The sequence below is a fragment of the Dendrobates tinctorius genome, unplaced genomic scaffold, assembly GCF_039654945.1.
Source record: "Dendrobates tinctorius isolate UK_male_01 unplaced genomic scaffold, ASM3965494v1 ptg000046l, whole genome shotgun sequence".
NCBI lineage: Eukaryota > Metazoa > Chordata > Amphibia > Anura > Dendrobatidae > Dendrobates > Dendrobates tinctorius.
In genome coordinates, this window is record NW_027361714.1 from 34,396,068 (window position 1) to 34,423,520 (window position 27,453).

Consider the following 27,453-nt stretch of genomic DNA (forward strand, 5'->3'; position numbering starts at 1 on the left):
TGTTGGCAGCTCTGTGCATAAAACACAGTCTGCTTTAGTGCACTGGGTGCAGCTAAAACCCTGTGCACATTACCGCCTGAGTGCCCTGCCTCTTTTAGCAGCGGTTACTCCATCTACCGCACGGTGGACCCCGAGCGGTGAACGCACTTTATTTTAATTTTATTTAGTGCGTTCCACCGCTCATAACATAATACTAGCGCCAGGGTCTGGCTGGAGATGGCAGATCAGCTGCAATTGTTGCAATGTGTGCGACAGCTCGAGGCTCGCTTGGCTACCCTTGAGAGGGCACTCGCAGCTTCGCAGGCAACAGATGCTGCTGTCCAGGCACTCACAGATGCAGTAGGGCATATGTCCATGTCTGCCCTTGCGCTGACAGTTACCCGCCTCCTGTTACCCGAAAAATATTCTGGGGATGGCGCCTCCTGTAGGGGTTTTATCTGCCAGTGCTCGATCCACCTGGAGCTGCTGGCTGTGCAATTCCCTATGGAGCGGGCCAAAGTGGCCTTCATTATATCCCTATTGTCGTGCAAGGCGCTGGAATGGGCTACACCGCTATGGGAACGTGGTGACCCCGAGATTCGGACTGCTGCCAACTTGCTAACTGCCATCAAGCAAGTATTTCTCGGTCCGCGGGTCACGCACGACTCGTCTCTACAACTACTCGCCCTTACTCAGGGGTCACTCTCGGTTAGCCAGTATGCCGTTCGTTTTCGGACACTGGCGTCCGAGTTGGAATGGTCCGACAAGGCCCTTATCCCCGTTTTTTGGCGAGGTCTAGCAGAGCACATGAAGGATGCTCTCTCCACTAGAGAGATCCCCACCAGCTTGGAGGAGTTGATTTCCGTTTCCTCACGTATCGACCTCCCTTTTTCGGAGCGCGGTATGGAGCGGGCTCACTCCAAGCGAAGAGCTGTTTCAGCTCCTAAATTTTTTGAACCTCTTGAGCTGTCTGAGCCGGAGGTCCTACCCTCTGAGCCCATGGAGGTGTCTCGTACTAATCTCAATACGGACTCAGACCAGAAATCCGTTTGCGGTTGTCACCACGTATGTGCGGTTTCTCCTTAAGCCAGCCCCCCGCAATGGTCGGAGTCTGAACCGGTTGTCGAGACCTTTGTCCCTCCTCATCTTAGGGCTCAGGTACTCGCCTGGGCGCATGCGTCCAATACGTCTCACCATCGAGGCTACATGCAAGTCTCGAAGCTCTTGGCCGGAGCGTATTGGTGGCCCCATAGGGCTCAGGACATCAAAAAATTTATCCAGGCCTGTACCTCTTGTGCTCAGGACACCCTTCCTAGGCGAAGACCAGTGACGGTCGCCGATTCACAGCGGCGCTCTGCTACAGCGCCCGCTCCCGTTATTTCTCAGGTTTCCCTTCTGAAACCTGGTGACCTTGATTCCACTAATGCCATCCAAGTGTCCCGGTTCATGGTAACACCTACCAGGACACTAAGCTCGCCTTTGGATGAGTTTGAGCCCTATGCCACTGTTGGGCACAGGATGGTGGACCGGAGGTTTCAGGGAGGAGGGGGCCCTAGGAGGGGGGGTAATGTTAGGAATCTGGTTTCTACCATGCCTATGCAGCAATCCATATCCTCACATTTGTCTCCAGAGGCTAAGTCCTTCTTCCCAGCTTCTGAGCATGCCCATGGGACGAGCTCCCATTGGAGTTCAGGAGTCAGGTGCTCAGGTCATGCTCCTGATTCCATTGGTACTGCTCAAGGCTCTGGAGATTTCCGGCAGGTCCCGTACGCTATAAAAAGTGCGCATGGCCGTTTCGCCATGCGCTAGTATTTCATACTTGCTGCTGTGTGTTTGCTGATGGATGCTTGGACTGGTGAATGACTCATTAACTACCCCCTTCCTTGGTTATTACGTTTGTGTGAGTGTTTGAGTTCAGCCAGTATTAGCACCAGCGCGTCCAAGCTTCAGCTTTGCCAGCAGCTAAGCGTCCTGCATCGCGCTGCCAGCGTAGCGGTGTCTCTTCTGCGGCTCAGTTCATGCCGCGCTGCGGTAGTAGCTGCTCGGGCGCTCGCAGTTGCAACATCCCGTATCCTATTTTCTACGGTAGGTCTAGAGAGGATAGTCCTGTATTTAAGGATATTTCTGTGACCTTTTAATACCGTGTCCACATCGCTGAAGTCTGTGACCCTATACTGACTCAGCGTTATTTAGGTTTTTGTTGGCAGCTCTGTGCATAAAACACAGTCTGCTTTAGTGCACTGGGTGCAGCTAAAATCCTGTGCACATTACCACCTGAGTGCCCTGCCTCTTTTAGCAGCGGTTACTCCATCTACTGCACGGTGGACCCCGAGCGGTGAACGCACTTTATTTTAATTTTATTTAGTGCGTTCCACCGCTCATAACACTGAGTCTCAGGTGCCCAGTGCACATTACATGCTTCTACCGCCTTTTTAAAGGCCTCATGCAAATCCTCACTGGTACATGCTTCTCGCACGTCTTCAGGTTTCTCTATCACGCATTTGAAGAGTGAAGTCTCCTTCTCTTCATGGACGAATGGCTCCCACTTTTCCTCGGACATTTCCATCAAGACATCTGCCACAACCGGGTGACTGTCTTGTTTAGCTCTTAGTGCAAACTTTTCCTGAGCTTTACACTCTTGAAGACCCCTTGCCAAGATGGGCATTTGCAGCTCCACCTTGTTACCACTCTGGCACTGCCACTGTAAGTCTGCGACCACCAACTTCTTCTCTTGCAGAAGACCTCTTAATGCTTCTTAGAGCACCTCCATATCTTCCAATATGGCCTTGTTAACAGGTAACCTCTGAGCTCAGAGACTTCTTTCTCCAGCTCATCCACTCTGAACTCAGCTGCTTGTCTCAGAACCCTTTCTCGTTTGACATGCTCTTTCACTGTCTCTTTAAGAAGCTCTATTTTGTAATCCTGTTCTCTTTTGGCCAGCACGTGTCACATCATCACTTCTTTAGTCATATTTTCAGATGGGCCATCTTGCGCACCCACACTCTGACGCTTCAGAGTTCTTCCTGTTCCTTCATCCACAGGTTCCACTTTCTCTGGGTTCTTCCGTTTATCACCGTCGACCACCTCTAAGGTCTCTGCTGGGCTCTCTGCAGAATCACTGTTCTCGCCCCCAGACTCCAAAACCACATTTTCCTCTGCTTTCTGTTCTTGCGCTTCCTTCTCGCCAATTTGAGCTTTGACTGCCAAGAGCTCAGACTCCAGGCGACGCACCTGATCTAGCGGCGCGGAGTTGGCGACTTCCATGCTCGACACCTTCACCCTCACATGAGGCTCTGCCCGGACACTCTTAGGTACCTCACGATTCTCTGCAGCTTCAGAGAACTCCACCCTCTCCGTCTTTTACAGCTTCAGGCTCTCCAGAGCCTTCACCTTGTGGTGCACTGTCGTTCAACTGCGTCAGTGCTTCGGACAGCACAACATCGTACTCAGCTCTAGTGGTTGCTACTGGCAATGATATGTCCTCTACCCTACCTCTTCAGTAAATATACTTGAAATTAGTACAAAGACCACATATAGCATATGGCACTTCAAAATATCCGAAACAAACATTTTCGGGCCAATATACCATGACGGCACCAAAAATCAAGAAGAGATCCAGTATGAGAATAAAATATCAAATTTTATTGAAAAAACATTAAAAATACTATAAAATTACAAAAATGCCCAGCGGGAGGCGCTCAAAACATTCATGCCATTAGTTATTATAGTCACACAGACAAATGTGAATCCTTGCACATAAGTGAATATAAATAATTTCCAACAAGAGTATAATATCTCTATAAATGTAGAAAATATTCCAACCACAGTATTAAAAAATATATTGAATATAAATCAGGCCCGATATATGTAACTTAATTAAATAACCTCAGTGTCAAAATAACTGAATATATTGTGGCTGAAAAAAATACAAAAATACAGTGTAGTACTAGAAACCCACATTAAATTGCACCTGAATGGACGTGGCCCGATCTGATATATGCTGCAGGTTAAAATAAATGACCTCAATATCAGCAAGATTGAATAGTATCACAGCTGAAAAAGTGCTAGAGGATTGCTGCATAAAGCCTCAAAGGTTCAACATTAAGCTTCAAAAAATACTGTGTGGAAATAATCTGTGACAACAGGCAACTCACTCTGAATGTAATAGAAACCCACATTAAATTGCACCTGAATGATGGTAACCCAGTCTGATATATGCTGCAGATAAAAATAAATGACCTCAATGTCAGCACGATTAACCCCTTAACGACCGCTGATACGCCTTTTAACGGCGGTAATTAAGGGTACTAAAACCACAGCGCCGTTAATTCACGGCGCTGTAATTTAAGTGAATAGCGCCCCCCAGTGTCGGATTTTCTCTGGGGTCTCGACTGCCAGGGGTAGCCGAGACCCCAGAGAACATGAATCGGTCGGTTTTTACCGACCCCCGCTTTTGCGATCGCCGTTATTAACCCTATAACGGCGACCGCAAAAAAAAAAAAGCCGCGATTTTACATTTAATTTCTCTCTCCTCTGATGTGATCGCACATCAGAGGAGAGAGAAATAGGGTCCCCGATCCCCCCCCCGGTACCTCTCCGTGGCCCTCCGTCCCCTCCCGGTGGTCCCACGTCCCGCCGGCATCCTCCGCCGGGAATCTGCCGGCTCCAGCTGGCAGATTCCATTCAGAATTTTGATCACTATGATAAACGATCATAGTGATCAAAATAAAAAAAATAGTACATAACCCCCCCGTTTATCACTCCCTTATATAGGCCAATATAATGAAATAAAGAAAATATTTTTTTTTTCAGTTTTCCATTAGGGTTAGGGCTAGGGTTAGGGTTAGGGTAGGGTTAGGGCTAGGGTTAGGGCTAGGGTTAGGGTAGGGTTAGGGTTAGGGCTAGGGTTAGGGCTAGGGTTAGGGCTAGGGTAGGGTTAGGGTTGGGCTAGGGTTAGGATTAGGGTTAGGGTTGGGCTAGGGTTAGGGTTGGGCTAGGTTAGGGTTGGGCTAGGGTTAGGGTTAGGGCTAGGGTTAGGCTAGGGTTAGGGTTGTGATAGGGCTAGGGCTGGGCTAGGGTTAGGGCTCGGGTCACAACTAGGGTTAGAATTAGGGTTAGGGCGAACTAGAATTAGGGTTAGAATTAGGATTAGGGATCAGGGTTGGGATTAGGGTTGGGATTAGGGTTGGAGCAAGAATTGAGGGGTTTCCACTATTTGCCAACTTTGGGGGTCTAAAAATTGGGGTCTAAAAAATCACTTTTGTGGAAATAAAAAAGACTTTATTTTCACGGCTCTGCGTTTATAAACTTTTGTGAAGCGCTTGGGGGTTCAAATTGCTCACCACACATCTAGATAAGTTCCTTAGGGGGTCTAATTTCCAAAATGGGGTCACTTGTGGGGGGTTCCCACTGTTTAGGCCCATCAGGGGCTCTGCAAGCGCAACATGATGACCGCAGACCATTCCATCAAAGTCTGCATTCCAAAATGGCACTCCTTCCCTTCCGAGCTCTCCCATGCGCCCAAACAGTGGTTCCCCCCACATATGGGGTATCGGCGTACTCAGGACAAATCGCATAACAACTGTGCGGGTATGATTTCTCCTGTTACCCTTGTAAAAATAAAAATTTGGGGGCGAAAAGATCATTTTTGTGGAAAAAAATGGATTTTTTATTTTCACGGCTCTACGTTATAAACTTCTGTGAAGCACTTGAAGGTTCAAAGTGCTCACCACACATCTAGATAAGTTCCTTAATGGGTCTAGTTTCCAAAATGGGGTCACTTGTGGGGGGTTTCCACTGTTTAGGCCCATCAGGGGCTCTGCAAGCGCAACATGATGCCCACAGACCATTCCATCAAAGTCTGCATTCCAAAATGGCACTCCTTCCCTTCTGAGCTCTCCCATGCGCCCAAACAGTGGTTCCCCCCCACATATGGGGTATCGGCGTACTCAGGACAAATCGCATAACAACTGTGCGGGTATGATTTCCCCTGTTACCCTTGTAAAAAATAAAAATTTGGGGGCGAAAAGATCATTTTTGTGGAAAAAAATAGATTTCTTATTTTCACGGCTCTACGTTATAAACTTCTGTGAAGCCCTTGGGGGTTCAAAGTGCTCACCACACATCTAGATAAGTTCCTTAATGGGTCTAGTTTCCAAAATGGGGTCACTTGTTGGAGGTTTCAACTGTTTAGGCACATTAAGGGCTCTCCGAACGCAACATGGCATCCAATCTCAATTCCAGCCAATTCTGCGTTGAAAAAGTCAAATGGCGCTCCATCCCTTGCGAGCTCTGCCGTGTGCTGAAAAAGTGGTTTACCCCCACATATAGGGTATCAGCGTATTCAGGAGAAATTGTACAACAAATTTTCTGGTTGATTTTCTCTTTTAACACTTGTGAAAATAAAAAAAATTGGTTCTGAAGTAAATTTTTTGCAAAAAAAAGTTAAATGTTAATTTTTTCCTTCCAAATTGCTTTAGTTCCTGTGAAGCACTTAAAGGGTTAATAAACTTCTTGAATGTGGTTTTGAGCACCTTGAGGGGTCTAGTGTTTAGAATGGTGCCACTTTTGGGTATTTTCTGTCATGTACACCCCTCAAAATGACTTTAAATATGATGTGGTCCCTAAAAAAAATGGTTTTGTAAATTTTGTTGTAAAAATGAGAAATCGCTGGTCAACTTTTAACCCTTATAACTTCCTAACAAAAAAAAATTTTGCTTCCAAAATTGTGCTGATGTAAAGTAGACATGTGGGAAATGTTATTTATTAAGAAATTTGTGTCACACATCTCTCTGATTTGAGGGCATAAAAATTTAAAGTTTTAAAATTGCAAAATTTTCAAAATTTTCGCCATATTTCCGTTTTTTTCATAAATAAACACAAGACTTATCGAAGAAATGTTACCACTAACATGAAGTACAATATGTCACGGAAAAACAATCTTAGAATCAGCGGGATCCATTAAAGCGTTCCAGAGTTATAACCTCATAAAGGGACAGTGGTCAGAATTGTAAAAATTGGCCTGGTCATTAAGCTGCAAACTGGCTCTGTCGCTAAGGGGTTAAATAATATCACGGCTGAGAAAGTACTAGAGGATTGCTGCATAAATCCACAAAGGTTCAACATAAAGTCCCTTGGACTCCAAGCTGACATGCAAGAGGTCTAAGTGTGGAGCACTCATGAAAGCGAACACCAATGCCTAAACTGTGCAGGCGCACCTAGTGTTCGAGATACAGCGATCACAACAAAATTGTGTATGATAAAATTACTAAAAAAAAGGGGTTTATAAATTTCATATATAAAGATTTTATTATTGGAATAATATATTATAATTATTAAAGTGCAAAAGTGCTTTAAAAGCTCAAAGTCAGCTGGGCGTGGTGGAAGACATAGTTCAAGTACCCAAAAATTTGGTGAGGAAAGTCATAGGAAAGGTGATGCTGGAGCTTGTGAATAGATCCGATGTAGTGAGAGTGAGGATCCCAGCTGATGGCGAAGTCCAGGTAGATGGTGAAGATTAGATGGTTCCATTCGTCATTGTGGGCGAGAGGTAGAGCAGCTGAACCGGGAAAAAAAAAATGCAGATTAAGGTACAGCTGCAGGAGTTGGAAAGAAGATGGCGGCCGCCTTCAACCCAAGGTAAAGGGAACAGAACGGGTGCCTGCTGCTTCGAGGTATAGACAAAGACCTTCTTTTTTAGCACTATAATTCTTTGAATAGCCGGTTTTGCTGTAGCATTAGCATTTTTATGGGGGATTAAAGCCTTAACCAATGTTATATTGGATACCTCTGATCATTTCCAGCACTTCATTTGAATATCACACTAGTGTCCCTGAGTTATGGAGATTAACCCCTTAATGGATTTTTTGTCTGGGAATTTCTATTGCACAAGCACTTTATTGCTTTATTTTTGAGAATTTTTTCCATTGTTGCACAAGCATCTCATTGATTCATGAGATTTTCCCTGACTAATGCATTTGCACTTTATATACCATATTAAGGGAAATCTCATGCTACAATCACTGGTTATTCTCCCTTAGGCCTAATAATATATAATTAGGAGGTATTTTTTTGCACCTTATACTAAAAACATTATTTACTTCATTATTTTGGCCTTTCTATGTTAATCTGTGCAGTGAATATATCTTGTCTATCTATGCCATAAAAAAATTTTCTGCAGCATTTTTTTGTATTTGTGATTCCTTACCAAATGACTGCAATGAAACAAAGAGTGAAGAATTTAAAAGACACACACACACACACACACACACACACACACACACACATATACATGTGCAGTTTACATACCACAGCAGAATTTTAGCTTTCTTGGCCTTTGTTCAGAGAATATGAATGATAACACCAAAAAATTTTTTCCACTCATGGTTGGTGGTTGGGTGAACCCATTTATTGCCAAACTGCTGTGTTTTCTCTTTAAATCACAATGACAACCCAAAACATCTAAATGACCCTGATCAAAAGTTTACATACATGGTGATTTTGGCATAATAACATGCACAGAAGTTGACATAAATGGGTTTGAATGGCTGTTAAAGGTAACATCCTCACCTGTGACCTGTTTGCTTGTAATTAGAGTTGAGCGAAACGGGTCGAAAAATTTCAAAAGTCGCCAACTTTTGGTAAAGTTGGGTTTCATGAAACGAAACCCGGCCCTAGGGTGAGGTCGGCCACGAGCTCGGCGACTTTAGCGCCAAAGTCACGTTTCAAAAGTTTGTTTTCCGCCCTTTTTCAGCCAATCAGGATCCACGGACACTGTGGGCAACGTGATGACATAGCAGGGGTCACCACCATCTTTGAGAAGGGCATGCAAGTGATTGACTTGCTTTGGGGGGCGTCACAAGGGATATAAAAGGGCGTGCAAGCCGACCGCCATGTTACTCATGCTGATCTCAGAATAGGGAGAGCTGCTGCTGCTGCTGATTCTGAAGGGAGAGCGTTAGGCAGGGAAGAAGACACCAAAAACTGCTTCTGCTGCTAGCGATTTTGCCTGTACAACACACCAGTCACTGTGTGTGCAGTGCAAGTGGAGGCTATATTTTGCTGGATCAGCTGTGTTGGTTGTTAGGCTGCCTTATAAGGCTTCCTGATAGCTGCATTGCTGTTTTCCCACTGCTCTGCAAACTGCTTTTTTAAAAGCAATCCAAATTTTTTTTTTTGTCCTGATGAGGTACTGAGCGTGCATTTTTTCACACCATTCAGCGGTGTACGCTCCTCACACAGTACCGTGTAACGGCTGTTATCACGGCCACAGTGAAGCTATCTGTGTGTGACTCTGTAAGAATAAGTAAAGGACATGTTCCTTTCTTACAGACCTCCACCTTCTAGTTTTGTCTGGTTTTCAAACAGTTAAGTATATTTGCTGTTTGATCACATTCAAAACTATAGAGAGACAGCGTGTGTCAGTCCGTATACTTAAAAAACACGGAGCTTGACAATTTTACTGACACCGGACAGCGGTGTACGTGCACGCTCCTCTCTCAATACCATGTAACGGCTGTTATCACGGCCACAGTGAAGCTATCTGTGTGTGACTCTGTAAGAATAAGTCGAGGACATGTTCCATTCTTACAGACCTACACTCTAGGGAGATTCCTATTCTGCCCAATTCTACATACACCTTGTAGTTTGTCATACACTAGCCAATTTCTGCCTGTGACATAGCGGTGTGATATTCACTGGGCCTCACACAATCCAACAGTGTCCACAAGTGTGTTCAGAAATTCTACATCTCCCCTGTCCTATAGTGACATTTTTCACACCTACGACATTGAGCCTGTGACATAGCGGTGTGATATTCACTGGGCCTCACACAATCCAACAGTGTCCACAAGTGTGTTCAGAAATTCTACATCTCCCCTGTCCTATAGTGACATTTGTCACACCTACGACATTGAGCCTGTGACATAGCGGTGTGATATTCACTGGGCCTCACACAATCCAACAGTGTCCACAAGTGTGTTCAGAAATTCTACATCTCCCCTGTCCTATAGTGACATTTTTCACACCTGCGACATTGAGACTGTGACATAGCGGTGTGATATTCACTGGGCCTCACACAATCCAACAGTGTCCACAAGTGTGTTCAGAAATTCTACATCTCCCCTGTCCTATATACACCTTGTACCTTGTTTTACATTACTATATAGTTTGTGGGATTTTGTGTACATTTTTACCAAAAATGAGGAAGGCTGGTGGAAGAGGCCGTGGAATTGGGCGGGGGTTGACAGCTGGTAATGATAGTGTTGGTGGTGGATCTGATGGTAGTGGCAAAAGCAAAATAGGACCGAATGCAGGAGGTGTTGAGCCTGCATCATCGTCTGGCTCCACAAGGCCTCGAAGGCTTAGTTTTCTAGGAGTTGGCAAACCGCTTTTAAAGCCAGAGCTTCAGGAAAAAGTTTTGGCTTACATTGCTGACTCATCCTCCAGCTCTATCGCCTCCTCTTCTGAAGTTGTAAAAAATAAAAGCACTGAGTCGTCATTGGAGGCTCATGTTCATGAACCACACCTTTCCTTGTGTCCTTCACCCCAACCAAGATTGAAGGATGACGCAGGCCATACAACTGATTACTCCATGGAGATGTTTTCACATACCATGCCTGGGTTATCAAGTGAAATGGTGAATTACCAAGGCCAAGATGAATCTGACATGGAGTGCACTGATGCACAGCCACTGATAGATGATTCTGCTGGTACATTCACTCAGAGCACTACATTGTCCTCGCAGTGTAATGAGCCAGATTCTGACCCTGATGAGACTCAGGTGCCCCTTCCCGCATACTATACCACCATACACGGTGACACAGAGGAAGGTGCACATGACATTGAAGAGGAGGTGATGGATGACCCAGTTGTTGACCCAGATTGGCATCCATTGGGGGAAGAGGGTGCTGCTTCCAATAGCTCAGATGAGGAGGAGGAGCATCCACAGCAGACATCTACATCGCAACAGCTGTTATCTGGCAGGCCCGGAGCACTCCAAAGACAGGTTCCAAAAATCAAAAGAGTTGCTGGACAGCTTGTCCAGATGGTCAAAATAGCACAGCGTGCTAGGCCGCAAAATGTCTTCCAAAGTAGGAAGAGTGCAGTGTGGCACTTTTTTGAACAAAATCCTCATGATCAGGCCAAGGTTATCTGTAAGAAGTGCGCAAAGACCTTTAGTCGAGGGAAAAATCTGAAAAATTTGAATACCAGTTGCATGCTTAGACATTTAACCAGCATGAACTTGCAAGCGTGGACACAACACCAAACCTCAAGTACCACATGTGCAACTGATCACAAAGAAGGTAGTCAGCAACGCTACATTGTTTCCCCCCCTGTAAGCCCACCGGTTTGCACAGCAGCAAATGTTGAGGTGTCGTTGCAAGGCCAAAGCAGTCAGGGAATCCCACTGTTATATCAACGAAAGACTGAATCTAGGCCATCAGAAAGAACACCAACTCCATCACCATCATCAACCCTCTCTCAGTCCGCCCTGTCCACCGCTAGTTCCACCATATGCAGCTCTCAAGTCCAGCTCACCCTCCCAGAGACTATGAGTAGGTAAAGAAAGTACTCAGTCTCTCATCTGCGTACACTGGGTTTGAATGCCCACATTGCCAAACTAATCTCGTTAGAGATGATGCCCTATCGGTTGGTGGAAAGCCCAGCTTTCCGCGAACTCATGGCCTATGCAGTACCACGCTATGACCTACCCAGTCGCCACTTCTTCTCTCGCAAAGCCATCCCAGCCCTCCACCATCATGTGAAAGACCGCATTGTCCATGCACTCAAGCAGTCAGTGAGTGGAAAGGTGCACCTCACAACAGATGCATGGTCCAGTCAGCATGGCCAGGGCCGTTACGTGTCCATCACTGCGCACTGGGTTAATGTGGTGGATGCAGGGTCCACAGGGGATAGCGGTGGTGGGACAGTGCTGCCTAGCCCACGGTATAGGAAACAGTTGGCTGTAGGCGTTCGACCCTCCTCCTCCTCCAGAAGCGAAAGCTCGTCCACAGAGCTCAGTCGTACGAGCACTCCATCTGCAGCTGCCACTGTTGCACACGAGGTGTCCCCCTATCGAGCAGCTAGTGGAAAGCGTCAGCAGGCTGTGTTGCAGATGATGTGTTTGGGCGACAGACACACCGCGGAGGTGCTGGCCGAGTACTTTCAGAGACAAACTGAGTCATGGCTGGGCAGTATACATCTTGAGGCAGGCAAGGTAGTTAGTGATAATGGCCATAATTTTGTGGCAGCCATAGCCCTTTCAAAACTCAGCCACATACCTTGCTTGGCTCACACCTTGAACCTGGTGGTGCAGTGCTTCCTCAACAATTATCCGGAGTTAACAGCCCTGCTCCAGAAGGTGCGAAGACTGTGCGCGCACATCCGCCGGTCGCCTGTACACTCCATTCGTATGCAGAAGCTGCAGCGATTGCTCCACCTTCTCAACCACAGCCTCATTATCGACATTGCAACAAGGTGGAACTCCACCCTGCATGGTTGAGCGGCTGTGCGAACAGAGGCAGGCCATAATGCATTTGTGTGAGGATACACGGCCAGGCACTTTGAGAGCAGACATGGAGTTGACAGGTGTGCAGTGGTCGAAGCTGAAAGACCTCTGTAAAGTCCTTCAGTGTTTTGAGGAATGCACTCGGCTGGTAAGCGCAGATGACGCCATCCTAAGCATGAGCATCCCACTTATGCGTCTGCTCATGCAAACTTTGACACACCTTAAGGAGCAGGCGTCTGCAGCCAATGTTGACGAGGAGGAAGAGGAGGAGGGAATCCTTGATGACATTCAGCCATTGTCTGCTCAGGGACCTCTCCTGGAAGAGGTGGAGGAAGAAGAGGAGGAGGAGGATGATGATGGGGCTGATTACTTAGGGGAGGAGGATGCATCTCGTGGGGCAAGTGAAAATGTTGGCGTGGCAAGGTCTGGTACAGGGTTTGTGCGTGACTGGAGGGATGTGGATTTGCCAGAAAGTGCTCCTCCAACCAGCACTCGCAGTGCATCATTGACACCGGGAACATTGGCCCACATGTCAGATTATGCCTTGCAGATCCTAAAAAGGGACGCCCGCATTGCCAAAATGATGAACGATGACGACTACTGGTTGGCCAGCACCCTGGATCCACGCTATAAAGGCAAATTACAAAACATCATGCCACACGAGAACCTTGAACTAATATTGGCTAATAAACAAGCAACTCTGGTAAACCGGTTGGTTGAGGAATTCCCAGCACACAGCAGCGGTGATGGTTCTCACACGAGCCGTACGGGCCGGGGGCAGCTTGGCAGAGATGTTCGTGGTGCACACAGCAGAAGTGGCGTTGGAGACAGGGGTTTCATGACAATGTTGTGGACTGATTTTTCAAGTACCGCTCACACAACTGGTAATACTGCATCGATGGAAAGTGACAGGAGACAGCAGTTGTCAACTATGGTTACAAACTACTTTTCTTCCCATATCGATGTTGTCCCGCACAGGTCATTCCCCTTTGACTATTGGGCTGCTAAACTGGAAACCTGGCCTGAATTGGCACAATATGCCTTACAGGAGCTCGCTTGCCCAGCTGCAAGTGTGCTATCGGAAAGAGTCTTCAGTGCAGCTGGATCAGTCCTGACAGAAAAAAGGACCCGTCTGTCAACCCAAAATGTGGATGATCTAACCTTCATTAAAATGAACCATGCATGGGTTTCCAAGGATTTTGTCCCACCTTCCCTTGATGACATATAGGTTTCCAGAAAAATGGCTTGCTTTGGTCCTCCTCCTATTCCGCGAACTTGACCTATTTCGCCTTTTGCAGCAGCTGAATGTCCCACATCAACATATGCCACTTTGTAAACCGCCCTAACTGGGCTGCCCCCCCCATGGCTGGGGTCACCACCTAGCACACGACACCGTGCGAGTGCCGTTGCCCTGGACAGGTGGGTAGGCCGACTCTTGGGCGCGGGCACTGGCACAGGGTCCCTCATAGTGCAATCAAGTGTCTCTGACGGTGGTGGTGCACACCCGCCGTCAGACACACCGCCGTACTATGAGGGGCCCAGTGCCAGTACTGACGCCCATGAGTGTGCCCCCCTTGCTTGGGCAGGGCCCCAGCATTTGCAATGTTTACCTCTCCCTGCTCCTCCGCTGTGTAGTCTGGGCTGTCAAATCCTTCACTGGGAGTGCCACTACAAATTGATTGAACTGAAAGATGATGGTTAAGATGTAGCTATGCCCTGTCCTGCTGGCCGGGCCAGGGCCGCCATCAGGGCATGACAGGCCTTACATGTGTACGGGGCCCGGTGTTTAGGGGGGCCCGACCACGCTGGCAGCCCGATCCGCGTTGGGGCCCCCCTACATTTTATTCAGGCTTCTGCAGCTTTATTTTAAATTCAGACTCAGCGCCTGCCGGGCCTTCCGGGCCCCTCGGGCAGGCCCCCCCCACACCATGGTCCAGCCAGCGCCGAAATCCCCCCCTGCACAATGGTCCAGCCAGAGCTCCGCCCTCACCTGACGTCAAACACTGCTCTGCTCCTCCACTTCCTCATTCAGTCAGTGTGCCACGTGGGACTGGGAGAGGGAGGGAGCCTCGCCGCTGGAGCACAGCCAGATAACAAGGTAAGAAGGATTTTTTTTTTTTTTTTTGAGAGCGGCTATCCAGGGGGCCCGGGGCAGAATGCTGGGGGCAGAATGCTGGACGCTGGGGGCAGAATTCTGGGGGCAGAATGCTGGACACTGGGGGCAGAATGCTGGGGGAAGAATGCTGGACACTGGGGGCAGAATGCTGGGGGCAGAATGCTGGACACTGGGGGCAGAATGCTGGGGGCAGAATGCTGGACACTGAGGGCAGAATTCCGGGGGCAGAATGCTGGGGGCAGAATGCTGGACGCTGGGGGCAGAATGCTGGACGCTGGGGCCAGAATGCTGGGGGCAGAATGGACATGGGGCAGAATGCTGGACGCTGGGGCAGAATGCTGGACATGGGGCATAATGCTGGACACTGGGGCAGAATGGACATGGGGCAGAATGCTGGACGCTGGGGGCAGAATGCTGGGGGCAGAATGGACATGGGGCAGAATGCTGGACGCTGGGGCAGAATGCTGGACATGGGGCATAATGCTGAACACTGGGGGCAGAATGGACATGGCTCCCACACGTCGATGCTGGGGCCTCCGAGCCTTAGTTGGGTACAGAGCATTTATAGCTGCTACTTCCCCCGATTTCTGCTGCAGGAACGTCAGTGCCCCTACAAACTCGGAGACCGGAATCGGGACCATGCGCTCCAGCTAGGAGTGAGCCTTAACTCTGCTCATCCTCCAGCTCCCCTTCTCACGTCCACACACTTCCCCTTCCCTGCACAGAGTGCCCTAACTTACCTCCTCCCGACCACAGAGAGCAGCTCCTCAGCAGTCAGGTTCAGAGGTCTCCCTGCTAGCCTGGAGTGGGAAATGTGTTGTGTGTTGGTTTCACTGCTAGAGAGATCCTTCGTTGCTCCCAAGCTTAACAACACACGCCCTAGGAGGAAGGTAATGCCACAGTGGCGACCGTACTCTTGGGGACGCCACAAGTGCACTGAGGCCCAGCCACTGCTGGATGATGCTGCTGGTACATTGACCCAGACCACTACATTCCCCTCGCACTCTACACTGCCAGAAACTGACCAAGAGGAAACTCAGGTTCCCCTTCCCACATACTATACCACCTTACACGGTGACAAAGAGGAAGGTGCAGATGAAAGTGCAGGTTCCTTGAGCAGGTGGGGGTGGCATACTCATGGGCGATGGCACAGGGCACCGCATAGTACACAAAAGTGTCTCTGCCGGTGGGAGGGCCTAAACAGCCAAGTGCAGTAAGATGGAAGATGGGGACGACAAGGAGTTCAGAGTAGTGCTGGGATTCCCTAGCAAGGAGACTTATGTAATTGTTTTCAATGTTGGGACAGCAATTTTTGGGGAGCACTATACTCTGGTGAATGATATATGGGGCCCACCATACACTGGAGCATTCCAAAGGTGGACATCAGACACTGGAGCAGCATTTACAGGGCCTATTATACACTAGAGCAGTAGAAATGGGGCCCATTATATGTGGAGCATTATTTGGGCCCATAAGACAGTGGAGCTTCATCCATTGGGACCAACATATACTATAGCATTATGTGGAGCTCATCATATACGGTTTGAAACATTATATGGGATCAATGATTCCATATGGAGAAATATATGGGCCTCATTACTCTGTATAGCGCACTAAGCGCTGGCCATAATACTGTATGGAGTTATATACTGTCCGTTTTTGGAGGTATTGGAGAATTTAAAATGGATATCAGTCATGAGATGTAAGAAGTGAAGTATTTTTCATTGTACTATACTGCTATTTCTCTGTCATATCGGAGCATCATGAGTTGTGGTATGTGTTAAAGGGGCGCTCTTTGGCCCTGGGCCCACGAAAACCTGGAGCCAGCCCTACCCCCCCACAACTGTAGCCAAATAACCCCCATTTTTCAGTGCGTAACTAGTATTATGAAGTAAATTAAGGTTGACAAGCTTAAGTAATAAGAACTGATGCTTTTGGCATTCAAATGGGCACTGTAGGTGTGTTTCCTGTCCTCCTCTCACTGCCGACTTTAATTCCCCATTGACTTACATTGGGTTTCGTGTTTCGGTCGGACCCCCGACTTTTCCCTATAGTCGGCCGATTTTGCTCGACCCGACTTTTGGAAAAGTCGGGTTTCATGAAACGAAACTCGACCCTAAAAAACCAAAAGTCACTCAACTCTACTTGTAATCAGTGTGTGTGCATAAAAGCTGAGTGAGTTTCTGGTATCCAAACTCTTACATCTTTCATTCAGCCACTGACGTTTCTGGATTGAGTCATGGGGAAAGCAAGAAAATTGTCAACAGATCTACGGAAAAAGGTAGCTGAACTATATAAAACAGGAACGGATGCAAAAAGATATCCAAGGAATTGATAATGCCAGTCAGCAGCGTTCAAACTGTGATTAACAAATAGAAAATCAGGGGCTCTGTAAAAACAAAACCACGGTCAGGTTGGCCAACAAAATATTTTTCCACAACTGCCAGGAAGATTGTTCAGGATGCAAAGAAAAACCCACAAATAACATCAGGTGAAATACTGGACTCTCTGAAAACTAGCGGTGTGGCTGTTTCAAGATGCACAATAAGAAAAATGGGCTGCATGGTCAAGTCACCAGATGAAAGCCATTACTTCACAAAGTATCTCGCCTACAAGTCTCAAAACTTTAGGAACAACGTAATTTGGAGTAATGAGACCAAAATTGAACTTTTTTGGCTAGAACCGTAAACGTTACATTTGGAGAGAGGTCAATAAGGCCTATGATGAAACGAGCACCATTTCTACTGTAAAGCACAGAGGTGGATCTCTGATGTTTTGGGGATGTGTGAGCTACAAAGGCACAGGAAACTTGGTCAATGTTGTAGAAAAGATGAATGCAGCACGTTATCAGCAAATACTGGAGGCAAATTTGCAATCATCAACCCGAAAGCTGCGCATGGGACATACTTAGATGTTCCAACATGACAACATTCCAAAACACAAGGCCCAAGTCGACTTGTCATTGGCTACAGCAGAACAAAGTGAAGTTTCTGGAGTTGTCATGTTAGTCTTCTGACCTCAATATCATTAAACCACTCTGGGGAGATCTCAAGTGCACAGTTCATGCTAGACAGGCCAGGAATTTACAGGAACTGGAAGCTTTTTGCCAAGAAGAGTGGGCAGCTTTACCATCTGAAAAAATAAAGAACCTCATCCACAACTACCACAAAGACTTAAAGCTGTCCTTGATGTTAGAACGGGCAATACACGATATTAAGAAATGGGGTATGTGAACTTTTGATCAGGGTCATTTGGATGTTTTGGGTTGTCATTATGATTTATAACGAGAAAACAGAGTAGTTTGACAATAAATGGCTTCACCCAACCAGTAACCAAGAGTGGAGAAAAGGTTTTGGTGTTATCATTCATATTATCTGAAAAAAATGCCAAGAAAGCAAAAATTCTGCCAGAGTATGTTAACTTTTGAGCACAACTGCATACACACACCATATATATTCACGTATAAGCCACGTTTTTCAACACATTTTTTGTGTTGAAAAATACCCTCTTGGCTTATAATAAAGTGAGGGTGTAGGGAAGGTGAACTGATGGACAGACCTGTCTAGTGGGTAGGCAGAGGTGTAGCGCAGTGTATGTGTGAAACTGCTGAGATAAAGAGAAAGGATGCAGTATTGTAGTTTGACCATTAGAGGGCAGTGGAGAGTGTAAGAGTGGGACTGAATAACTGCCATTGGTCAGGGAAACTGTCAGGTGATGTTGGGCTGAGTTACCAGAGCTGGGAGTATAAAAGGCTGAGGGAAGGTTCTGGAAAGTTCAGTCAGTGAGGGGAGCACAGTAGAGAGGAAGTTCTGCTGAGGAGAAAGAGACAGTAGAAAGGCTCCGTAGGGAACTGACAGTTGAGACGGTCATGGGGGGGTGGCCCAGAGGACAGTAGCCGCAGACGAAGATGGCCTGGGGGTACCAAACGGACAGCGTACTCAGACTGATGAAGCGTTGTGGTGGATGGGCCTAGGGCAGCCACAGCGAAAAGAGCCACAAGGGACGCCACGATTACAGTGAAAAAGAAGTGAAGGTACCCGGGCCTGTGTATGGAGAAATGTGAAGCTGCTGTGGTTGAATTGCTGTGGTCGTCAGAAGGGCGGGCAATAAAAACGGACCTGTTGAATACAAATTCTGTCTCCGTCTCTTGTCTGTCTGCGGCAAGAAGTGGGTCACCCCCCAGTCGGTAACCCCTGCCTACAAGGGTCCCAGAAGACAGGGGGAGCGGCAGCAGTGGGCCACAGGAGGCAGGAGCCGGCTGCTGCTTCTAAAGAGAAATAAATATTCACTGTGCTGGCGCTCATCTTTTTAATAGCGAGCACAGAAGTCACAGCCGCCGGCTTCCTGCAGTGGCCGGGCAATCACGTGTGCCCGCTACTTAAGGGAAAGAATATTCACTGCCCATGGGTGTGGAGAGCAGTGAATATTCATAGCCTTTGTAAGGTAGCGCTTATTGTTAGTGTTGGGGGACAATTGCTTGGCAGCGCATTCACGTCACACAGGAACACTTTCCATTAAAACAGTCCAATGCAGGTTATTATGGCATCATAAACCGCACTGTAAGCCATGTTATACTTCACAGGCTTACACATACAGTAGTTCATACAACATATGGCTTTTCCTTGCAGTCCCAAAACACGCTGGACCTCCTCTCTGTCCCGTTAGCGTGGGCGACCGCATGCCATACAGTTCATTAATGTTCATAGAACACAACAGGCACCAACAGTCATATCCCCATGTCCGGGGTTACCTCGCAGGAGCTCCGGCTCCAGATGCCGACTCTTTGTCAGTCCTCTCTTTCCCAGGGAAGCTGCCAAACTGGGATCACCATCCCGGATAACATCTTGGTCACCAGGCCACCTGACAGTCCAGATCCACAGACGGACAGTAGCTCCCCCAATGCTGGGTGCTATTCAGGGACCCGACCCTACTCCCCAGGTCTCCCAACACACCGGCCACCAGGTTCAGGGCCTCAGCGAGTGCTATTCAGGACATCCGTCTCCTCCTGAGATCGTCCAACACTCACGCCTCACCAGGTCCAAGGTCACAGCACGTGCTCCAGGGATCCGATCCTTCTAGCACAGTGATTTTCAACCTTTTTTGAGCCGCGGCACACTTTTTATACGTAAAAAATCCCGGGGCACACCACCAACCAAAATGGCACAAAATGACACTAAAACAGTACATATTATACATAATTATCCCTTTCTTTTAGTAATATGCCCCATCATTATCCCCTTCTTTTAGTAATATGCCCCATCATTATCCCCTTCTTTTAGTAATATGCCCCATCATTATCACCTTCTTGTAGTAATATGCCCCATCATAATCCCCTTCATGTAGAAATTGCCCATTCCACTACCTCCATCATTTCCTTCTCCCCACCACCCCATTATTGCCCTTTCGACAACCCCATCATTGCCCTCTCCCCACCACCGCCTTCTTATCACCCCCATCACCGCCTTCTCCATTGCCCTCTCCCCACCACCGCCTTCTTATCACCCCCATCACCGCCTTCTCCATTGCCCTCTCCCCATCACCGCCTTCTCCATGACTCCCATCATTGCTTCTCATCACATCCAGCAACTCACCTACACACGCACACAAACACACACCTCTCACCTAGACAGACGCGCACACACACACACACACACACACACACCCCTCACCTTTCCTCACCGGCAGCTTCCTCTCACTGGCACAGCAGCCGCGGGGCTGAATGATGATGTCATCCAGTCGCGCCGCTGACTGCTGTGTCAGGGAGGAAGCGACACAGGAACACGGGACTGCTGCCTCTCCGACCCGCCGCCCTGCTTGCCTCCACATGGCTAATTTGCATCGCATGTAAATTAGCCATGCGGACACGCGGCACACCCGACCATGTGTCGCGGCACACTAGTGTGCCGCGGAACACTGGTTGAAAACCACTGTTCTAGCAGAATCTCCCAACACTGACCCTCCAGGACCATGCACCCTGAACCACTCAGGTACACACTCTCTCCATGTGACCAGACCTCAGGCACATTATATGGTACATAGCCACACCCACAGGTGATCACATGGCTATGACCTCATTGCAGGTCCTTTCAGACACCCAATCATACACACCTATACTTTGGGCATTCAGACACATGCCCCTGGGTGGGTTTGTAGGTGACTGGTCCCACCCATCTCACCAGCCACCTGGAAGCTCTCCCTATTACACTGCAGCAAACCCTCAGCAGTACCTCTGCTGATCAACACATGTTCCAGCTTCCATCACAAGGCACCCACCCTTGAGGTACATATCGGCCATTCACAACCCTGTCGCTCACCATTTCCCCATCACAATATAGGAAATGCCTGCATGCATGTCCTGGGAAGCCCATACAGCGCCCCCTAGCTGTCACAGGGGTCACTGCATCACATACCCCCCCTGTTCAAACTTGTGGGGTTGAACACTTGTCACAAACTGGGGGCCTCGAGACCGGGCACCCATGTCACCTTGTCCTACCAGTCGAGAGGGCCTTCTCAGTCGTCTTTGAGCGTCAGCTCCTGAGACGTAGTCCATCACTGTCATTGTATCCCTCTCTGGGACCAACACATGATCAGATTTTATCCTTTCACGTTTCAGAGTCCATCTGTTAGGCCTCCCCCGCCTCCAGCGGTCCTTATGTCGGCCTTGAGCTTTGGCCTTTAAGTCACAGTCCAACTGTGTTACCAGACCCTTGTTAGTCTCCACATTTGTGCAATATGCTCCGCCACCCAACCTTTCTCTCAATGGTTGACTCTCCCGGTTCGTACGGTCATGAGTCCCACGTCCAGTCGAGCTAACTGGCTGGTCTGACCCTTTGTCGCTATGTCCACCACCGGGTCTCCTGTCTATGCTACTAAGATTAGAACTGCCACTTGCAGATTCTCGACATCCTTGTTTTCGGCTACCTGCCACTTCATCATTTGGAGGATCCCTTCGGGTCCTTGTATCTTGAGTTGGAGGTGGATGCCACCTGATGTTCTGCATCTGTTTATTCATCTGTAGTCAGTCCCGTCGTAGCTGCCCTATCTCCTTCAGGTGCGCTACCCAATATTCCAGAAGCATGTGGAGGTCCCCAATGCTTTCCACCGAGCCAACAACAATGACTGGAACCATGTCATCTTCAACAGCTACTTGTATTTCACCAGCAGGTGGGATCCTCACTCTCTTCACACCGGATCAATTCACCATCTCCTGCATCACCTTTCCAAATCTTCCAACAACTTTACCCTCCAAACTTCTGTGTACCAGAATTATGTCTTCCACATATCCCAGCCGACTTTGAGCCCTCCTCGCAAGCTCCAGGCGTCGAGCGGCTTTCTTATTACCCAACACGACCATCTGTTTCGTGCGGAGACATTGTAGGTGCATCTTCTTCAGGACAGTCATCCGCTTCTCTGTGACTTCCGTATCTGCCTGTATCACTAACTGGTTCTTCTTCAGGGCCCAGTTCACTCTATAGGCTTTTATTACCTTTTTAAAGGCCTCAGGCGCACCCTCACTGGCACACGCTTCTCGCATGTCTTCGGCTACCTCCATCACATACTTGAAGAGCGAAGCCTCACTCTCTTCATGGACAGATGGCTCCTGGTTTACCACGGACACTTCCCTCAAGAAATCCACGACCAGGTGACTGTCTTGTTCAGCTCTTGGCTCACAATCTTCCTGAGATTTACACTCTTCAGGCCCCTTTTCCAAGATGGGCATTAGCAGTTCTGCCTTGCTATCAGTCAGGCACGGCCGCTGCAAGTTTTTGACCACCACCTTCTCATCTTGCAGAAGACCTCTCACTGCTTCTCTGAGCACTTCCACATCTTCCCCTAGGGTCTCATTCCCACCTTGCCACGTTATTATTATTATTATGCATTTATATAGCGCCATTTATTCCATGGTGCTTTACATGTGAAAAGGGGAAATATAGACAAGTATAATAAACATGTGTAAGACAAGGGACACACAAGTACATAAGGAGAGGGGGCCCTGCCCGCGAGGGCTCACAGTCTACAGGGATGGGTGAGGATACAGTAGGAGAGGGTAGAGCAGGTCTTTCTGTGGTTCAGTAGACCGAGGATCATTGCAGGCTGTAGGCTTGTCAGAACATGTGGGTCTTCAGGTTCTTCTTGAAGGTTTCCGTTGATGGTGAGAGTCTGATGTGTTGCGGCAGGGAGATCCAGAGTATGGGGGAAGCATGGGAGAAGTCTTGTATGCGGTTGTGGGAAGAAGAGATAAGGGGGGAGTAGAGAAGGAGATCTTGAGATGATCGAAGGTTGCGTGTGGGTAGGTACCTAGAGACCATGTCACAGATGTATGGAGGAGACAGGTTGTGGATGGCTTTGTATGTCATGGTTAGGGTTTTGAATTGTAGCCTCTGGGCAATAGGAAGCCAGTGAAGGGCCTGGCATAGGGGGGAGGCTGGGGAATAGCGGGTAGACAGGTGGATTAGTCGGGCAGCAGAGTGTAGGATGGACTGGAGCGGAGCCAGAGTGCTAGAAGAGAGGCCAGAGTAGAAGGTTGCAGTAGTCGAGGCGAGAGATGATAAGAGCATGCACTAGTGTTTTTGTGGTTTCGTGGTTGAGGAATGAGCGGATCCGGGAAATATTTTTGAGTCTGAGGCGGCAGGAGGAGGCGAGGGCTTGGATATGTGGTTTGAAAGAGAGAGCCCCAAGGCACCGAGCGTGCGGGACTGGGGAAAGAGAGCAGCCGATGACATTGATGGATAGGTCTGGTGGAGGGGTAGAATGAGATGGGGGAAAGATGATGAATTCTGTTTTGTCCATGTTCAGTTTGAGAAAGCGAGCAGAGAAGAAGGCTGAGATAGCAGACAGACATTGTGGGATTTCAGTCAGTTAGGAGGCGAGGTCGGGTCCAGATAGGTAGATCTGCGTGTCATCGCATAGAGGTGATACTGCAAACCGTGGGATTCTATGAGCTGTCCCAAGCCGAAGTTATAGATGGAGAATAGTAGGTGTCCTAGGACAGAGCCTTGGGGAACACCGACAGACAGGGGGCGAGGTGAGGAGGTGGTGTGTGAGAGGGAGACACTAAATGTTCGGTCTGTTAGGTATGATGAGATCCAGGATAGGGCCAGGTCTGTGATGCCAAGAGATGAGAGAGTCTGTAGCAGGAGGGAATGGTCTACGGTGTTATCAGGTGACTTCTGAGCTCCAAGACTTCTTTCTCCAGCTCATCCACTCTGTGCTCAGCCATTTGTCTCAGGGCCTTGACTGCCGAGAGCTCAGACTCTAGGTGGTGCAGCCGCTCCAACTGCGTGGAGTTGGCGACTTCCCTACTCGTCACCTTTAAACACTACTTCGCCAGCTGTTGGCAGAACTCTTCGTGCTCTCTCTCCGAGTTTCGTATGTGCGCTTCTACATGGTGAAAAATGTCAACTCGCTCTTTCCACGTGCACACTTCCTTGGTCAGTTTGTCAACTTGACCCTCTATCTGTCGGGTGATAGTGGTCAATTTGGCGAGCTTCTCCTCTTCAATGGTCACAAATTCTGGTTTGACTACCAGTGTCCTGCTGCCTTCACCTTGTGCAGCACTGTCATTACACTGGGTTCATGCTTCTGTCTGACAAACATTGTCTTCAGCCCTAGTGGTTGCTAATGGCAATAACATATTACAGTCACGCCCGGTGCCTGTGTTACACCCCACAGTGTGGTAAACGCTCATGTTGCTCTCTGTTCGGATGTCAGCTCCACTCTTTTTAATTACCACACCACTATCAGTCACCTTGTGGTACATGTCAGGTGACATCATGTCCGTAAGTTGGGCTGACGCACCCTTCTCTCTGGTCATACTTTCGGGCATGACTGCTACTGTCATGTCACTAAGTTGGGCCCGTCCACCATTTCCTTTGGTCATGCCTAACTTAGGACTGTCAACTTTAGGGGCGCACATTCCACACCATTACCTCCCATACACATTATTTCTACAGACACTTCTCCTTTTGTCCTCCAGTCCCACAGGGCTTCTAAGTCCCGCCCTATTACCATACTACACCGTAAGTCCGGGACTACCATCATTTCAAGGTACATTGAACCCTCAGTCGTGTCAATGTAGAGGTATGCTGTCAAAGGTTCTTTAACATCCCCACCAAAGCCATTCACTCTTGTCCCAGTCCCACGTGACACAGAACGTCCAGGAGGGGTCCTCAGCTCAGACACTCGACTCCCTGGGTCTAACAAACCCATCACCCGTTCTCCATCCAGCCAGAAGGGGCATTGTAGTGTCAGTTTACTGACCGAGCTATCCACAGTATAGCAGGAACTTCGCTGCTCCCAGCTACAGTCCCATGGTGCCTTTGCCGCCACCTCTTTTTTTGCCACCACCCCAATTTGGGTTACCGCCCCCTTTTGGGACTCCACCCCCTTTTGGGCAACTACTCCATTGTGGGATACCACCCTCTTTTTGGCAATCATCCCTGTATGGGTTACCACCCCCTTTTGGGACTCCACCCACCTTTGGGCAATCATCACTGTTAGGGTTATCACCCCCCTTTTTTGGATACCACCCCATTTAGGGACACCACCGCTCTCCGGAGTACACTCCGTGGACTCCCCCACAGCAGTCTCAGGTCCAAGTTCACACAGACCCAATGTCTTTCTCGGTCTGGTACTGGCCCTTTAAGAGGTTGTACAGTCTGTACCTCTGACATCTTTTTATGACACCCCACCAGCTCCTGCTGGCACTGCCACAGCTCCTGCTGTACCTACAACCACCGGCACCTCTGGCTGCCGCTCATAAGCAGCTGATGGTGTGACTGCAGCTCCTGCTGCTGCAGAACCTCTTGCTGCAACTTGCAACTGCAGCTTCCGCTGCCACAAGTCCGTGCACGCTTCCGCTGTGCCGTCTTCGTGGACCCGCCGATCCACAGCAACCTTTGTAACCTTCATGACCCCACTGAGTCACAGCAAACACCTTCAGCTCTTATAGAGAGAGAGGTAAAAAAAAAACCACATACTCTGTCTCTCACTGACCCGGTCAGTACAACACGGACTCCTGTCCGTTACCTGGCTCAGCGTTGCCAGCACTGCAACATGTGCTTCTTGAAACCGTTGCCCCTAGCAACCGATATTGTAGTCCTCGTCCGTTGCCCCTAGCAACAAGGCTAAAGCAGTGCCCGCATTCTCCACCATATGTAAGGTAGCGCTTATTGTTAGTGTTGGGGGACACTCGCTTGGCAGCGCATTCGCGTCACACAGGAACACTTTCCGTTAAAACAGTCCAATGCAGTTTATTATAGAGTCATAAAAAATAATTAGATTAGCGCACACACTGTGTGAAATTCTGAGGTGCCGGTGTAATGGACTCAAGGTCCCAGATCAATAAGATTAATATTCACGGCACACTCAAGTGGAATGACTTGCATAAAGAGTAAATTTTATTGTGATACAAACAATAGGCCAGGGAGCAGATTTACATATGAGATTATAGGTGACGTTTCGACCCTACCAGGGTCTTAAACATATATCGCTGCAAGAAAAATAAATAACGTGCATAAATATAAACACAATGTACAAAAATTAATTAAGCACATAAAAGAAAAGATCATCCCAAGTACATAATGGAGAAAAATAGGAGAAGTACACATGGAAATATGCACAATATATACAATGAGCACAGCTAAAAATTGGAGATAAAATTATACATTTTATGGCATAGCATAGATTATTCTGTAGAATGCAAGTCATTCCACTTGAATGTGCGATGAATATTATTATGGCATCATAAACTGCACCGTAAGCCATGTTATACTTCACAGGCTTACACATACTTCATAACATTTCAACATATGGCTTTTCCTTGCAGTCCCTAAACATGCTGGACCTCCTCACTGTCCAGTTACCGTGGGTGACCGCAGGCTGCACAGTTCATTAATGTTCATACAACACAACAGGCACCAACAGTCATATCCTCATGTCCGGGGTTACTTCACAGGAGCTCCGGCTCCAGCTGCCGACTCTTTGTCAGGCCTCTCTTTCCCAGGGAAGCTGACGAACTGGGATCACCGTCCTGGATAACGTCTTGCTCACCAGGCCACCTGACAGTCCAGATCCACAGACGGACAGTAGCTCCCCCAAGGCAGTGCCGTCACTGACTCTGCAAACACACAGGCCTCACCGGGTGCTATTCAGGGATCCGACCCTACTCCCCAGATCTCCCAACACACCGGCCACCAGGTCCAGGGCCTCAGCGGGTCCATCTCTTCCTGAGACCGTCCAACACTCACGCCTCACCAGGTCCAAGGTCGCAGCACGTGCTCCAGGGATCCATTCCTTCTAGCAGAATCTCCCAACACTGACCCTCCAGGACCTTGCACCCTGAACTACTCAGGTACACACTGTCTCCATGTGACCAGACCTCAGGCACATTATATGGTACATAGCCACACCCACAGGTGATCACATGGCTATGACCTCATTGCAGGTCCTTTCAGACACCCATTTATAAACACCTATACTTTGGGCATTCAGACACATGCCCCTGGGTGGGTTTGTAGGTGACTGGTCCCACCCATCTCACCAGCCACCTGGAAGCTCTCCCTATCACACTGCAGAAAACCTTCAGCAGTACCTCTGCTGATTAACACATGTTCCAGCTTCCATCACAAGGCACCCACCCTTGTGATACATATCGGCCATTCACAACCCTGCCGCTAACCATTTCCCCATCACAATAAAGGAAACGCCTGCATGCATGTCCTGGGAAGCCCACCCTCTAGCTGTCACAGGGGTTACTGCATCACACCTTAAATAGCTGGCACATGTGATCACCCCACTGCTGCGGCTGCTGGCATTGGATCAATACGCGGCAAAGGAGCACAGGGATGGA

General features: G+C 48.4%; 1 protein-coding gene across 1 annotated transcript in view; it reads left to right on the forward strand.

Moving 5' to 3' along the window:
* The first annotated feature begins 7,409 nt into the window (after window positions 1-7,409).
* The window catches only part of AKAP7 (A-kinase anchoring protein 7), a 271,894-nt gene continuing 251,850 nt past the window's right edge, over window positions 7,410-27,453 (forward strand). Inside the window, exon 1 of the mRNA XM_073575814.1 lies at window positions 7,410-7,617. Coding sequence (XP_073431915.1) covers window positions 7,557-7,617 — 61 coding nt within the window. The 5' untranslated portion in view covers window positions 7,410-7,556. The remainder of the gene's footprint in view (window positions 7,618-27,453) is intronic.